The 15,088-nt window shown below is 36.3% G+C and overlaps 2 protein-coding genes across 4 annotated transcripts; one reads left to right on the plus strand and one right to left on the minus strand.

The window, feature by feature from the left end:
- The first annotated feature begins 690 nt into the window (after window positions 1-690).
- Window positions 691-5,187, plus strand: LOC128896327 (peptide-N(4)-(N-acetyl-beta-glucosaminyl)asparagine amidase). Its single transcript, XM_054159625.1, has 6 exons — window positions 691-1,058; window positions 1,159-1,454; window positions 1,788-2,015; window positions 2,091-2,265; window positions 3,283-3,702; window positions 3,774-5,187. Exons 1-6 carry the CDS (start codon window positions 840-842, stop codon window positions 4,341-4,343), a joined length of 1,908 nt encoding a protein of 635 aa, XP_054015600.1. The 5' UTR covers window positions 691-839; the 3' UTR covers window positions 4,344-5,187.
- A 140-nt stretch (window positions 5,188-5,327) lies between these two features.
- LOC128896326 (ubiquitin carboxyl-terminal hydrolase 8-like) lies at window positions 5,328-11,168 on the minus strand. Of its 3 annotated transcripts, none has more exons than XM_054159623.1 (12): window positions 10,862-11,168; window positions 10,281-10,612; window positions 9,775-10,139; window positions 8,829-9,708; window positions 8,552-8,727; window positions 8,334-8,472; window positions 8,089-8,241; window positions 7,263-7,496; window positions 7,087-7,191; window positions 6,750-6,956; window positions 6,329-6,675; window positions 5,328-6,101 (listed from the first exon to the last, which is right to left on the minus strand). In XM_054159623.1, exons 2-12 carry the CDS (start codon window positions 10,551-10,553, stop codon window positions 5,987-5,989), a joined length of 2,994 nt encoding a protein of 997 aa, XP_054015598.1. In that variant the 5' UTR covers window positions 10,554-10,612; window positions 10,862-11,168; the 3' UTR covers window positions 5,328-5,986. The 3 variants fall into 3 exon arrangements, with proteins under 3 accessions (XP_054015598.1, XP_054015597.1, XP_054015599.1); XM_054159622.1 differs by having other exon boundaries at window positions 8,334-8,475; window positions 10,862-11,154; XM_054159624.1 differs by lacking the exons at window positions 10,281-10,612; window positions 10,862-11,168 and adding an exon at window positions 10,234-10,253 and having other exon boundaries at window positions 8,334-8,475.
- Between the last annotated feature and the right edge of the window lie 3,920 nt (window positions 11,169-15,088).

Here is a 15,088-nt window from a genome sequence, read left to right on the forward strand (position 1 = left end):
GGTTGTAAGAGGGCTTTGACCAGTTTGTCAGGCACCGATGTACCTAAGAGGGTCCTCCAGCTCCGCAACGTCAATTTGTCTTGCACCGCAATGGATAAACTTCCAACGATTTGTCACCGACGATTCTCATTGAAAATCAATCGATCGTGGACACGCCACGTATATTTTGCGTATTCCAATCTCTTTCCTCAGATCAATACCCCACATTCGTCCGAGAAGATATTTCCACGATAGCCTGAACTCGGTAACCTAGAATTCGATTGGTACATCGTAACGAGAAATCTTGAAAGCTGCTTCAATTTATTTCGACTCAAGTGCCGATTCGTATTATTCAGATCACATGTAGCAGATGTATAATTGTATCGTTACTCTTGTCGTTCATTTGATATATTTTCGTTTCGGTTATTTGTATCACACGAGCTAATTGAGGTAATCGCGTCCATCGTGTCAGAAGCGTTAATTCTGTTGACGGTGATAATCATTCGGTATCGTGTTCACGAGATTCGTCCATTTTGCGATCCATGTACCACCTAGTGGTCAAGCACATAAACTAAAGTTAACTCTGAAGGTACAGCCTTGACTTAAATTGCATTTTCTTCTACAATACTTATGGAAGGTAATGTACCAGTGCAATGATTAATTACCCTTCGAAGGCAACTTATCGGAATATTTCATTGCTTTTGCGACTTAAAACTTGAACAGTAGGTCGCAAGGAACGCTGGTAAAGACCTGGTAACACAGGAGTGTCTGCAGAACATCTGATTTTGTGATTCGGTGTCAGCTGCATTTTTCGAGTGAATTTACACGTGTCATTCTTGATGGCTTGAGTAATTCAAGTCATGGATAAAGATTTGCAACGATGCCTGGATTTATTGAAGGAGAACGAGGACCATGTGCGAGTCGACGCCGAAAGCGCGTTATTAACAGTATGTCAGAATATATTATCCCACCCGAATGACAAGCAATATCGAGAAGTGTATCTCGATAATCCTGTAGTAGAAAAATTGCTGCCTGCTGCTGGAGCCATGGAATGCATGTTCGACATCGGTTTCGTGGAGGTAGTTACACTGGAATAGAACTTCTTGTATACTCCTAAGCTCCATACTCCAATTTCTGTTACATGAACTTATTGAATATCCTTTTTCTTCTACTCCACAGGGTGCAGACTCTCTCATCTTACCACAAGAAGCACCGATATCGAAATTACAAACGCTCCAAAACTTGCTTTCCAAAAAGTCTTCTGTTAAGAGAAACACAGTCAATAAAACGATAGCTTATTACTTGTTACCTGAAACATCAGATCCTAAAGAAAAAGCTTTTCTGGCATCGATTATACACCAGTTCCAAAATGTTCTGCAATACGAGGATCCTAATTTGCAAGCAAAAGCAAGGAGAGTGATACCTGTTACGGATCTTGAAATTGCTACCATGAATAGATTCAGAGAATTGCAAAAGTATTAACTTATATATTAGGGGGACCAGAAAGTAATGTCATTCTGTGAATGTCAATACTTGTTTATCATATATCAGCTCATTGTATACCAGTTGATTTTTATCGATCAGATATTGAAAATTTGCACACTAGATAACAAAAGGTTGTTGATAACAAGGGCGATTACATAATTGATTAAAAATAAAAACTTGTTATAAATTTATTTGTTTGAATTTAATGTAAAAGATACGACATTACTTTCTGGTCACCCCAATATTACAAAAGTATTCTTTTACTGTCCATTTGTCTTTAAGTTTCCATTTCATCGTTTCCTCTCTGTTGAATTGTTTTACAGACTAGTGAAAATGAGTCAAAGAAATCCAGGAAAAAGCACTGAGAGACGATACAAGGAAACTGATTTTGATGTGAGAGATTTATTTCTCATGGAGCTCTCACACTGGTTTACATACAAGTTCTTTAAGTGGGTCGACAGTCCAGTGTGTCCTGAATGTTTGAACAGTTGCGAATATCATAAAGTCGTACCTTCCATGGATCCTAGGTGTTCACGAATAGAAATACACAGGCAAGTATCTTTGATTCATCTCACGAATCTATAATCCATTTATTCAGTCGTTTGATAATTTATTTTTCATTGCAGATGCACGAAATGCGACAAGTTGGTCAAATTTCCTCGCTACACTGATCCGGAACCCTTGCTATCTTTACGACGTGGACGTTGCGGCGAATGGGTCAACGTATTCACGCTTTTTTGTCGAACGCTGGGCTACGACGCGAGATTCGTATGCGATAAAACGGATCACGTTTGGACAGAGGTGTGCAATAACAGCTGTCCTTACACTATTATTCCAATTTATACGTAGTTTTAACAAAAACATACAGTGGGTGTAGAATGTATTCGTACACCGATCAATTTCCCAAAAAACTTTTGTGTGAAATTGTAGTTTCTCAACTTCTTCTTTTATAATCAATGATATTTTACATATTCTCGAAAGTCTCCAAGATAGATATAGTCCAAACAACATTTACTAGTTAATATAATTTGTGAAATTAACAAAAAAATATGCAAAAAGTGGGTAAAGTATAGAAGCAATAAGTATTTGTACGACTCTTATGACTAGACTGCGGATCTATATGCAAAATAAAATCTTCGCGAAGGTGCCTACAAAGATTGAACCTACATAGGAATTTATTTTATTCTGCAAATATTACAACATGAACTTTATTTTCAATCTTTTCTATATTCTTGCATATTGTTTGCATTTTGTAGGTTCTTGCAAATTCAAATTTCCTGTAAATGGATAAAGATCCGCAGCCTACTTGTGACGAACCATTTACAGTAGAGTTTGTAACGTAAACACATTAGTTTATTGCACCGTACGAATTAGAAAACCTTAAATTTCCATTAAAGTACTTTCAAAAATGGCTCTAATAGAGGAATTGAAAAAGATCTCACTTCGAAAAGGTAATAATTTAGTTAATCTAACGCTTAAAAGAGTTGCAATAATTATAAAATCAAGAAGTATCATATACTTGTAAATTAATGTAAATTTCTTTTTTTTTTTAATGAAGTTTTAAATATTAAACAGTTGTGCGAATACTTATTGCTTCAACATTTCTATCGATTAATTGTTTTTTTCTTCTTAATTTCGCAACTTACGTAAATATCTATTTCTTTTATAATCTATCTATTCTAGAGATTTCCAAGAATATGTAGAATGTCATTGTTTATAAAAAAATAAGTTAATAAATTATAATTTTACATAGTTTTTTTTGGGAAATTGATCGGGTGTACGAATACTTTTTACACCCACTGTAAATCGATGTTTCAGGTATGGTCGATAAATGAGAACAGATGGATTCACATAGATCCGTGCGAGGATGTCATGGATCGTCCGTTGATGTACGAAAAGGGTTGGAAGAAACAACTGACTTACATAATAGCTTATTCAAAGGACGAAGTACGAGACGTTACTTGGCGTTACACGCGTAATCAATTAGCTGTAATGAAAAGACGAAAGCTCTGTACCGAAAAGAACTTGATGCAGCTCATCGAGTCGCTGAATAAGCATCGCCAGTGTTCCCCTAATTACAGCGCTTCTCGCAGGCAATACGTGCGTAAACGAGAGCTCATGGAGCTCGCGGAATTGATACGCGTACCTGGCGAACAGAATTACGATGACGGCGAAACTTATCGAGGAAGGTCTACTGGCTCTTACTCATGGAGATTAGCGCGAGGGGAAATTTCCCAGGTATTACCTTGGATGTTTCCTTCAAGTTCTCCATTCGAGTGTTCAAGCTACAAATCACGCTTTTTTTTCAGGAAAGTACGGCAAACTTTTCTTGGAACGTATCAAAATATGGAGAAACGTTCCAATTATATTATTCCGTTATTAAAGACACGTACAAGGTGACGAGTAACGATGGTAAAATATTAGAAACCGTGACGGGTTGGCAAAATGGCGCGAATAGCGAAGAAGGTGGAATATTCCGTAAATTGGAAAACGATTGGAAAATGGTATATCTAGCTCGTTCTGTGGGAAGCACTCGAGGCCATGTAAAATGGAATTTCGTGGTAACAAATCCAAATTTATGCGTGTCCACGTTCGGTTTACGAGCTATGGTGACAACGTTTCACGGGGCAAATATATCCTGGCAAATACAGGCATTTTTCGATGATACCCCTCAAAGTAAATCATTAATGCTTCCTATTAACGATTGTACGAATTATCATACGGACCAATTGAAGGGCTCGGTTAAATTGATTCTAACAGCAACAGTTTCCGGTGGCCAAGGCGATTGCGCGTGGCAGCACGCGCAACTATTTCGCCAAAGTTTAAACGCTGAAGAAGACGAATCCCTGATCGTCCACATTCAAGTGACAAATCGGTAGTCGTAACGACAATTTCATTTCAAATAAACCAAAGTTGGGTACAGTTTTATCTAGATAAACACTTATTCGTCGCGACGTAAACAGACACTTGGCCATTGTCCCAACGAGTGTGTCTTGTACCCTATCCGCCTGATACCAGGGGTCGTAAGGCTCGTGTAGGAGTTACACGAGCTACCCTGATGTTCGAATACCGAGTCATCCATGGTTTTTGTACATACAAGTAAGTTAAACGCAGAGTACTTAAGGGGGGAACCTGAAAATAAAGTGGTTTTTAAGAGGTCTTTTTCTTGAACAAAAATAAAGTAGAAGTTTGCTAAACTTAAACTTCTTCGAAAATTCCTTTGCCATTTGAAACAGATGACTCAACTAGGCAGACTTATTCATAGGAAAACATTCTAAACCAAGTTCCCCCCTTAATGAAGCTCCAATGTGTACATATAAAAATACCGTGTATGTGGTCACTCAACTCGGTACATCTATCCTTCGACCCTGGACACACCCGACTGAGCCTGCACGTCCACTGAAACACCACCGCCACGGAGGAGGTGATGTTACGTTGTTATTCTGAAATAGACTTTGGAATAGTAACACATACAAATAAAACGTTCATTATTCGATATAGGTGCCTTGTCATAATTTGTATAGATTTCAAATTGTGTGTGAATTCCTTGTATACCTGCAAAATTACAAAAACCGAATAACGTTATAAAAATACAAAACATTCCACATTTATTATTTAGGAATACGTATAATATGGTATTCAGCGCGATAATATATATCGTGTAAGAGTTAATAAATTATTAAAAAAATGAAACAAATTTTGTAGAACCGCTGTAATGCTCAATTGCAATGAAATATCAAGCAAATATCAGTAAACATCTAAATAGACTCGAAGGACAAATACGTTAAATTATTGTCAATTTACGGAAGAATTAGTGTAAGATGTATTTAAATTGTAAATAAAGATAAACCCTCGGGACTGTATAAGCTTGTAAATTTTTATTTCATATATAAAATAAGCAAACTAGTGATGGCACTTTGAAAATATGCATACCCAATGAAAGTTACATAAGTACATACGAAATAAATAGTGTGATTGTTGCTAAAGATTTCGAAAAGTAATGGTAGAAATAATTTAAAGCAATATGCTTGCAAACAAAGATAATATCGAAGTCAGTGAAAGTGGAGAAATGATCATTGTGCTGAACGAAAGCATATTACATTCATGATTGACAATGCAAAGAAGAACCATCAAATAATTAAGTGATAATAACACATAAAGGTACAGAGTGAATTAACATTACTGAAATTTATCGGAGTACCGTACAAAGTATAATACAAGCTAGATATTTTTGTGATGCATTTTTAACTTCCTTCTGTCGATCTACGTGATACCACTTTAACAAATCACCGAAATAATATTCCGGCTTAATTAGTACTTAATTATTTATTTACATATCTCTAGAATATCCCAGCACCGGCCAAGCCTTTACCGCCGTCACAGTATATGCGTAGAATCGCATAATATATATTTAATGTACATACAAAAAATATTTAATATCTATATAATCACATAATATTTACGACTATTTAAGTAATCAATTATCCATGTCAGCCGGACTCGTTGGCCCTTTGTATTAATACTAAATAATGTTACTTGAGAATGACGTATAAAATAATAGATAGGCGCTGGTGTTTTGAGACCTCACTTGGCTCTCAGGAACTTCTGTGACTGTATGGTCGTCGTATTTGTACCACCTGGACAAGCGATATTCTATGTTTTACTATGTTCTGCATAACAGCACAAAAATTGTAAACACAGAAATTCTTATTTGGATGTTTATGCAAAATTAATGTCGTTTTTGGTAACTCAGAAATAATTTTTGCACAAATCTAATAATAAAAGCTAATCTCGATGACTGTCTATTGGAATAAATACATTCATTGACATTTCTGAAATATCAAAATATTAAAGCATTACTTACTTGTTCTGTGCAGCGTTTTTACAAAAGGCTGTATAGTGACCACCTTCCATAGTTCCGTAATGGTTAGACATAGCATACAAACTATAATTGTAGCTATGCATATTCGCGGGAGTATTCGCGTCCATAACCAGGTAAGGTTTCAAATTAAAGCCAGTGAGAGGAAAATCGACAGCGGTGTTCCTCTTCTCGAGCCAACCGCCGCTCTCGGCGAAACGATTCAAATGTATCACTATGACGGGAGCAAGTTTGACAAAATCGAACTTTTTCATAGCCTCTCGTGGCGTCTGACACTTTGGACATTTCCATCCCACTACTTTCTGGCCAGTTACGAATCTCAAAATACAATCCTAACGATAGGTAATGATTTATAATTTATATGTAAATATAGATTTCAATGATATTAGGAACTTCCGAGACTTACACTCAACGTACACCGATTGGAGTGAGGTAACGATGTCGTTAAGCTGTTAAAAGTCTCATACGTGGTACTACTCTGTTTGCAGAAGCTACAAGTAATGGTTGATCTTAGCTGACCAAAGAACAGGTCGGATATTATGGACTTTTGAGACCCCATTGCTTTATGCCACGCTTCTTCTGCAACTGTCATTTCTAATGGCGCTTTGCAGTTCTGTTAATGTAACACGGTCTATTAATGTTCGGATAGTGGGGACTACCTCTCGATTATCTACTTTTGTTTTAGTTTTTACTTGAAAGGAATATTTCACACTTCTGATAAAATTCCGCTAATGTATTCATACCTTTTTCAAGTCGTTATGCATCCAATCTAACAGAAACGTTAAAAATTCGTGAGAATCTTGTTGCTCGTAACTGTCGAATTGTAATTTGTATTGCCCCACGGCGATCTGATAACAATACACTTTAGCACGTGCACACACATTTCTCTGCTTTGTGACTGTAAATAAAGGTAGTATACCTTCAGATCGTGAGGAGAGATGCTCTTGTACTGGCCACGCCAGAGTGCTTTGATTACTTGCGCCACCTCCTCGACAACTTGACCCTGAGTGCTGTCGTCATTCGTGTTCAAGTCGTCGGTGTACAAATTGTCAGTGAAGTATTTAGCTAACTGCGTTGTATTACTCAAGCACTGTATTATACTATTCATGTAACACGAATTGCCTAAGTTCTTCAACCCAGTGATACCTGGATGCTGCAAAACAGCAACGAGAGATCACCGTAACAAAGAAAATACTTTGTCACTAGATAAAGTATCGTTAACCAAGTGTTTATCCTTATTTGAAAAATACCTTTTTGAAATAGTAAATGTTAAAGCGCGGTACAAGTTTTCGGGACAAATTGACCATTTTTCGTTCACAATTTATTTAATCATGAGATAGCAGACGTGATATTCCTTCACATGTTTCAAGATACCGAAAGGCTGGATACGGTCAAACATTCTAAATTACGATAAACACGATTATACCAAACGATACACGCACCAAACGGACACTGGTTAGGGTTTGAAATCGCGAGAGGAATAAGCGGTCGTCGGTCGTTAACGTAACCAGTGACGATAGTCGGGTAAATACTGACGCGTGTGACGCTACTTCTTCGAAAAGGTTCCATGAAATTGGATTGAGAAACCTTACAGGTGCAAAATGTTTTCGTCCTCACGTGCATACCTGCGTCACACAACTGGGAATCGCACGACTTTCGCTAATCTGAACCATGAACTCACCAGGCACGGGACGACTCCGATTTTTGTTCGAATTTGTAAAACAATAGTAAGAATTAATACTTACGACACTTCCATGAACAGGTGTCATTCTTTCTTCGCAATTCGCCCAACTATGGTGAGAGATTTTATAGTCACTGCCAGAAGATCCATTTTGGTTGTACGAAGGTACCTGGGGCTTCGAGGACCTGTCCACTCGTGGTGCTTTATGATCTATAAACTAATCAATCAACAAATAATAACTTTAAAATCTGTTTTTTCTTCTTATAACTTATGTGATATATTGAATTACTTAAATCAAGAGGATCTTACCTGTAACAAATTAGGGGAGGAGTACGAACGTTCCAAATTACCACCCATCGAAGGGCTGTCAGGTTTGAGAGGTTCCTTGAAAACATTATTTTCACTTTCCATTGTTGATGCTTCCTTATAATCATTCTTCATAGATTTTCTGCTAACATACAAATACATGAAATGGTCAATCAACTTGTTACTTTGAACACTCCTTTGATTATGTACTTTGTACTTACTCTCGTAGTTTCTTCCGTTCCGTAGCCGTATCTTTCATACGCATTTTTAATGTACCGAGATTGAGTTCGAGAGTGCTTTTCTCACTTTCTTCTGTGGCATTATACCTGATCGACTCGATGTTCGTGGAATTCGTATATTTGTCGAGTTCATCTTCGACTCTCTTGTATTCGTTTTGCTGTCACGTAAGTTTAAAGTATTAATAGTTTCGTATTAATTACATACAAAACAATGAAGCGTGAACCGTTACATAAGCGTAAGGCACCGTACATTGGTTACCTTTTCTTCTAATTTCGAGCACAGAGACTTCAGTACACCGTGAATTTCCTCGTCGTTCCAACCTATGGAGTTAACACCGTGTTGTACAAACAAAGTGCGTTCCAGTTCCAACACTTTTTGTTCCAACGCCTCTTTTTGTTTTGTAATTTCGTACAATTGCCTCATCAGTTTCAAGACCGCCTGTGAATTGGAAGGGCCCGTGTCCAAAGTAACTGGTTTGTTACTACGATCGACAATCGGTTTCGCGGGTATATCTGTTTTCTTTATCGTGCTTAATAGTTTTTTATGTTGAAGTTTCAACGAATTATCATTATACTTTCTCGTCGTAACGTCTATAGGAATTCTTTCTAGATTTATAGAAACGTTTTTGATATTGTTGGCTCGCGATGAAGTATTGTTGCTCAGTTCCGAGTCCGCATGTTTGAAGAGTATTTTGTCGCTCAGAACGTTCACGTTCGATGATACGTCCTTATTTACAAGCTTCGTACCGTTCGATTTATTTTCGCGTGTTTTACTAATACTGTCTTTGTCGTCTGAATGTATCCAATCAGGGTATTCTATGTCGTCGAGTATCTCCTTTGAAACGTTATTCGAGGCAGGCTCCGCGATAATAGGATTCGTAGTAAATGCTGGATAACGAGTTAGCCATTCCGCGTAACCGCCATCTAAAATTGTGATTTTCTTGTGTTTTACACCAGGGTCCCAATTTTCTAAAATGTTACGTAACGTGTTCAGAGGGTTGTCAGATGTTAACGTTTTACTCGACGTGTTCCAATCGAGTAAAATTGTAATGTCGACGTATTGCTGTCCTCTACATCTAAATAGTTCCACAGCGATCGGATCTCTACTGACATAGTTTTGTAAATGCATAGACGTCCGACTAAAATTGGAAAATAGAATGGTCTTATTATAGAACGTCTTATCGTCAAAAACATTATTTACTCACCCAGGTTTTATCTCGCTACTAGGAATGTTCATGCATTTATAAGACAATATTCTAGAATTGGTGTATTCAGTTTTCGATCTAATATCGATGATCAAATATCTATTGTACACATCCTGTACCAATTGATATAGTTGATTGCAGTTTATAATTTCTTCGTTGTCGCCAACTAACGGGTCCCTGGTCGGTGTTTCTGGCAAGTTTATAGGACCATCAACTAGAGCCATATAGGAATCATTACTGACTTCATCGTCCACGTCCATTTTCTCGACGCTTTTGATCTTTGATAGTTTCTCTTTCATTAGCTGCTTGTATTGAGTGTCTAACCTTTGATTCAAGTCTGCAAGTATTTTTTTTACTTCGCTCATCTACAATACAAATGTTTATATATACTTCATTGGCTAACGCTCGACGTCCCGCATTAAAACGCATAGTGCCTTCAGAACTTTACATTCGGAATACCTTCATCTGTGAACGATAAGTTTAATAAAACATACGCCACTTCCCACCTGATTATTGATATGCGCATTCTTTAACATTTTGTCGTTTCTATACTCCGGCGTACATCTCAACCAATTGATGGTGTTCACCCATCTCTGCAACATGATGTACTCGGCCTCCTCATCTCCTTTTGCTCTGTAGGTTTCGGCTAGCTTATATATTTCAGGCAGCTTGCCATAAACAATCGATGGTTTTCTGTAAATTACTTTAGCTTTCTGTTGTAGTACGAGTATACAGGTGTATTTCAATGGTGGCTTCTCTGTTGTTTTTATAGAGTTCATTGTTATCGAGGTTTGATACAATACAAATAAAGATTATACTATAAATATCCTACGATAACCTATAATGAAAGCAAATGTAAGTTAAGTCAATATAATACATCAAAACGATGATGGACAAAATTTTATTTCGATAACACGTGAGGAATAGAGACTCTGTATAATAATTAATTCACAAAAAGTATTTAAGTGGCATTTATTTAGATTTGAAGCTCCAAAACTTAGGTTAGGTTTTCCGTTATCCACTCCTGTCTCTATGTACTACGTGAATTCGTGTATCGAAACGAGTCTGGTATAAATTAAATACTTGCATTTTTGTAAGGAGAGCCCTTTATAAAGTTAGGAACTCAATCCTAAAAGCACATATCGACGAACTGATACACTACATTCGCAGAGTAATCACTAATGTAAATAATTGGAATTAGGCTGTTAATTCCCTGTGCAGCTCTGATAATCGGAATTGCGTGGTTGCATAAATGGCAAGGTTGTGATAAATCACGATATTGTACGAACACAGGCCCGAAATGACATTTCAATTTATCAACAGAAACGACAAATAACTTTTTTCCTACATTTTTCCTAAATCTAGATTAGTACAGGTCACTGGGTTTTGGGTAGTTTTAGGTTAATGGCGCCATCGGTGGGAAAATGCCCAAGTTCGATAAAGGGTCAGTATTTATATTATTAAAAATAAACAATTCGACATATTAACACGCGAGTTTATCATTTTATTATTTTATACACTTATTTTTCATTTATAATCGAATCTACATTTAGAGAAAATACCTTTACGTTACGTTTATTGCCAATAGTAATCACAGGTGTACAGTCTGAACTTCTAGATCCAATTACATATTTAAAAGTAGAAAAGCCCTTAAATAATATATTATTGTAATATATTGTACTGTTAGAAAGCAAAAACTATGGAGCATTAACTTATAGTGATAGTATTACTTACTATAATATTAGGTATAAGGAAATCAATGTAAAAATAGAAATAAGTTTCAAAGATTGTTATTAGACTACAAGTTCAATTTTTGTATGTTTTAAGTGGAAAGTAGAAGTTATCTATGCACTATAATAAATGAAAAAAAAAAAGTTTCGGTGGCGTCATCTAGCAGCAATAGCTGGAAACTATGTTTACCACAAACTTGGGCATTTTCCCACCGATGGCGCCACTAGGACTAAATAAATAAATCAGTATTTTTAAATAAAATACTTTTAACAACGTTAAATTTGACATAATCATACACGCGTAATCATCAAGCTAAATGGATTCATAATGGAATACACTTTACTTGATCGTTTACTACTGTTATTTTCTTATTATGTTTCTTATTTTTATAACGTTGTTGTTGCGTTAGATTATTCCGAACAAGAAACTTTGTGTAATAATTTTACTTCTTTATATATGGCTGACTTTCGTAGCCAGGTATTACATCGCGCCGAAAATATCGAACGAAGAGGACTTAGGAGAACCATAGACGTCGAACGTGCTAGCATCACAGACGAGTTTATGATTATAGACCTTCCCTGTGCTACGAATTTCTGTCGGAAGTTACTTAACACGCGATAATGAACTGTCTGCAGCTGTTGGTCCTACACTTGCAACCTTGTGATTACTAATAACTATTACAGGATATTAAAAGTAAATTAAAAATTGTATTAAATAAGACAATAAAGTAATGATTTTCTTTACTTGAGGAAATTAGAGGGCACAGAAAGCCCTAATATGAAATAAGAAGGATGAACATTTCTTAAACATATTTTGTCTCGAAATTTGAGACACGTAGAACCTTCCAACAGTCAATCTTTCGAGTGGGGCATTTTTTAAACATCCTTTGTTTCGAGATCTGGGACACGTGAGAGCTTGCAACATGATAATTTTCAAAAATTCATCGATTACCTTTGGACGAAACCCGTTAGAAGCATAAAAGTCTTTTCAGTTTGAAATACAATGCGGTGTCTATGAACAACATTGGTGGCCATTGTATGTTACTGATATCGTTAAGGTGCATCGTATACGATGCCATACAATGGCGTGGAGATAAGAAAAGCATAGCCACTGCGACTCAGAATGGTTCCGAAACGTATATGACGTCTGTATGGAAACGTCATCGTATAGGTACATTTGCAAGATAAAAACTACGTCACTGTACACGGCTCCACGAAGTGGAAAGGGATCACACAATAATTCCTGAATATCTATTGTGAATACATTTTACAATCGTAAGTACCTCGCTTCGTATGCGAATGTCACCCCTTAATAACGGCCGTACGATTTCGATTTAAAAATAAAATTGGGCAATAAGATTAGAGGCGCAATTTCTGTGATAGAAATCCCCTTTGCATTCTTCATTGGCGATTGTATTACGGCCTGATTTTCTACAACGTCACTTTCTTTCAAACTCTTGGACAATTGGTTGAAAGTGGAGCACCCTCTTTGTTCCATTTTTGATTATGTATAGCTGCTGGCATCACATTCTTAAGATTGCCAACTCTTGGAAACTGAACGTTTCTTTTCTAACCCAGTACCTCGATAACCCAATAGATAATCTGGAACAGAAATACAGTCACCAATATCCGAAAATTGGATAAATAATGCAGTCAAACGTGCTACACAGGCTACGCTAAACTGCATCGATCGCGTTACAAGTTTGTTAAACTAACGCAAAGAAATTGTTAAAGTTCAACATGGAGCTTGTGTGATCGATCGACACAAGCATGATGTGTTAAGGGGGTATCCTGAATTAGAAGGTCTAAAAACAGCGGTTTTTCGTGAATTGTTTTAAGATGGAAAAACATAATTAGTTCTATCGAACTTTTTATCTTACTTTCATACATATTTGAGTAGTCTGTACAAATTTTTTCAACAAGAAATATTCAAATTGAGTCGAGTGTGACGCATATTTGTAGAGCACCTCACAATTAAAACCTCCTATCGGCGGGAAAGATGCAGGTCGTAATTTTTTTTTCACAAAAAAAAAAAAAAAAAAAAAAAAAAAAAACAAAAGAAATTTTCATTTTCATACATTTTTCTTCTATGTGAACTAAAAAAATTCGTACAAAAAAAATTTTAAACAACTTTTTCATCAAGTTAAAATGACTTTTTTCACCTAAAGAACTCGTTCTTTTTTTCAAACTTGCAATAATTTCACATTTCACCATTTTTGCGGGTTTTTTTTAGTTCACATAAAAGAAAAATGTATGAAAATGAAAATTTCTATTGGTTTTTTTTGTGTCAAAGCGAAATTACGACCTGCATCTTTCCCGCCGATAGGAGGTTTTAATTGTGAGGTGTTCTATACAGTGGGTGTAGAATGTATTCGTACACCGATCGATTTCCCAAAGAACTTTTGTGTGAAATTGTAGTTTCTTAACTTCTTTGTTTATAATCAATGATATTTTACATATTCTCGGAAGTCTCTAAAATTGATATAGTCCAAACAACATTTACTAGTTGATATAATTTGTGAAATTAACAAAAAAAAATGCAAAAAGTGGGTAAAGTATAGAAGCAATAAGTATTTGTACGACTCTTATGACTAGACTGCGGATCTATATGCAAAATAAAATCTTCGCGAAGGTGCCTACAAAGATTAAACCTACATAGGAATTTATTTTATTCTGCGAATATTACAACATGATTAATAAGTGATACATGCACAGTATTTTGTATTTTATGTTACATTACTGAATTGTGCACGATTCATTTTGCTCCATTACTGTTACAACATGAATATCTATGAAATTAGATTGTCTATTTATATAAACACGACCACATAAAATAATTGAGTGCAACTCGCGAAAGAAACATTCGGGACAACCTAATAATTTGTGTTGAATTAAATACAAACTCTTCAACGGTGCATTATCAACTTGGTAAGAAATTGAAAATACATTTCGATTGAATGTTCCTCGTTGTTTGAGTCCCAGTGCGGGAAAATGGTGAAAATTTATACACAGCGGACGGAGATTGTGTAATTGAATGCGCACGGGAATAAATTACCGAGTTCACGCGGAAATAAACTTGATGGACAAACACGATGACCGGGCGTCGAGTGGCACAGGTGTTTGCAGTCGCGCAATTTTGCTGATTTCAACGAAAGTTTAGCGAAACGTTTACGCTTTCCCAAGTGAGGCAACTTCGGGGCGACGAAACGAAACTTCGTATCGCTAATGAATATTTGTTAACAATCCTCGCGCGATAATTCTGTTTCTTTAAATATTTCTTCGAGCACTATTTCGAACGGAAGACGAATTATTTTTTCTTAACGTTCTGGTCCGAGTTCGGTCGAGTTTTGTAGGTTGATTATTTTATAGAACCCTGTTATCGGGAATGTTTTTGATCTGAAATTATGATCCTTGAAGTTTCTTCGGCGTTAAATACAGCGAACGAAATAACGGAGAAAGTTTGCCGCGGTATAGGTTTTACAAACGGTATTGCTTTTAGAAAGCAATATTTCAACGGCTGGTGAAGTTTCCTCGGACGTATCGTTAATCGGTTTCCGTTTCGATTTAACATTTTATTAAAAAAC

Source organism: Hylaeus anthracinus, unplaced genomic scaffold (assembly GCF_026225885.1).
Source record: "Hylaeus anthracinus isolate JK02 unplaced genomic scaffold, UHH_iyHylAnth1.0_haploid 0, whole genome shotgun sequence".
Lineage (NCBI taxonomy): Eukaryota > Metazoa > Arthropoda > Insecta > Hymenoptera > Colletidae > Hylaeus > Hylaeus anthracinus.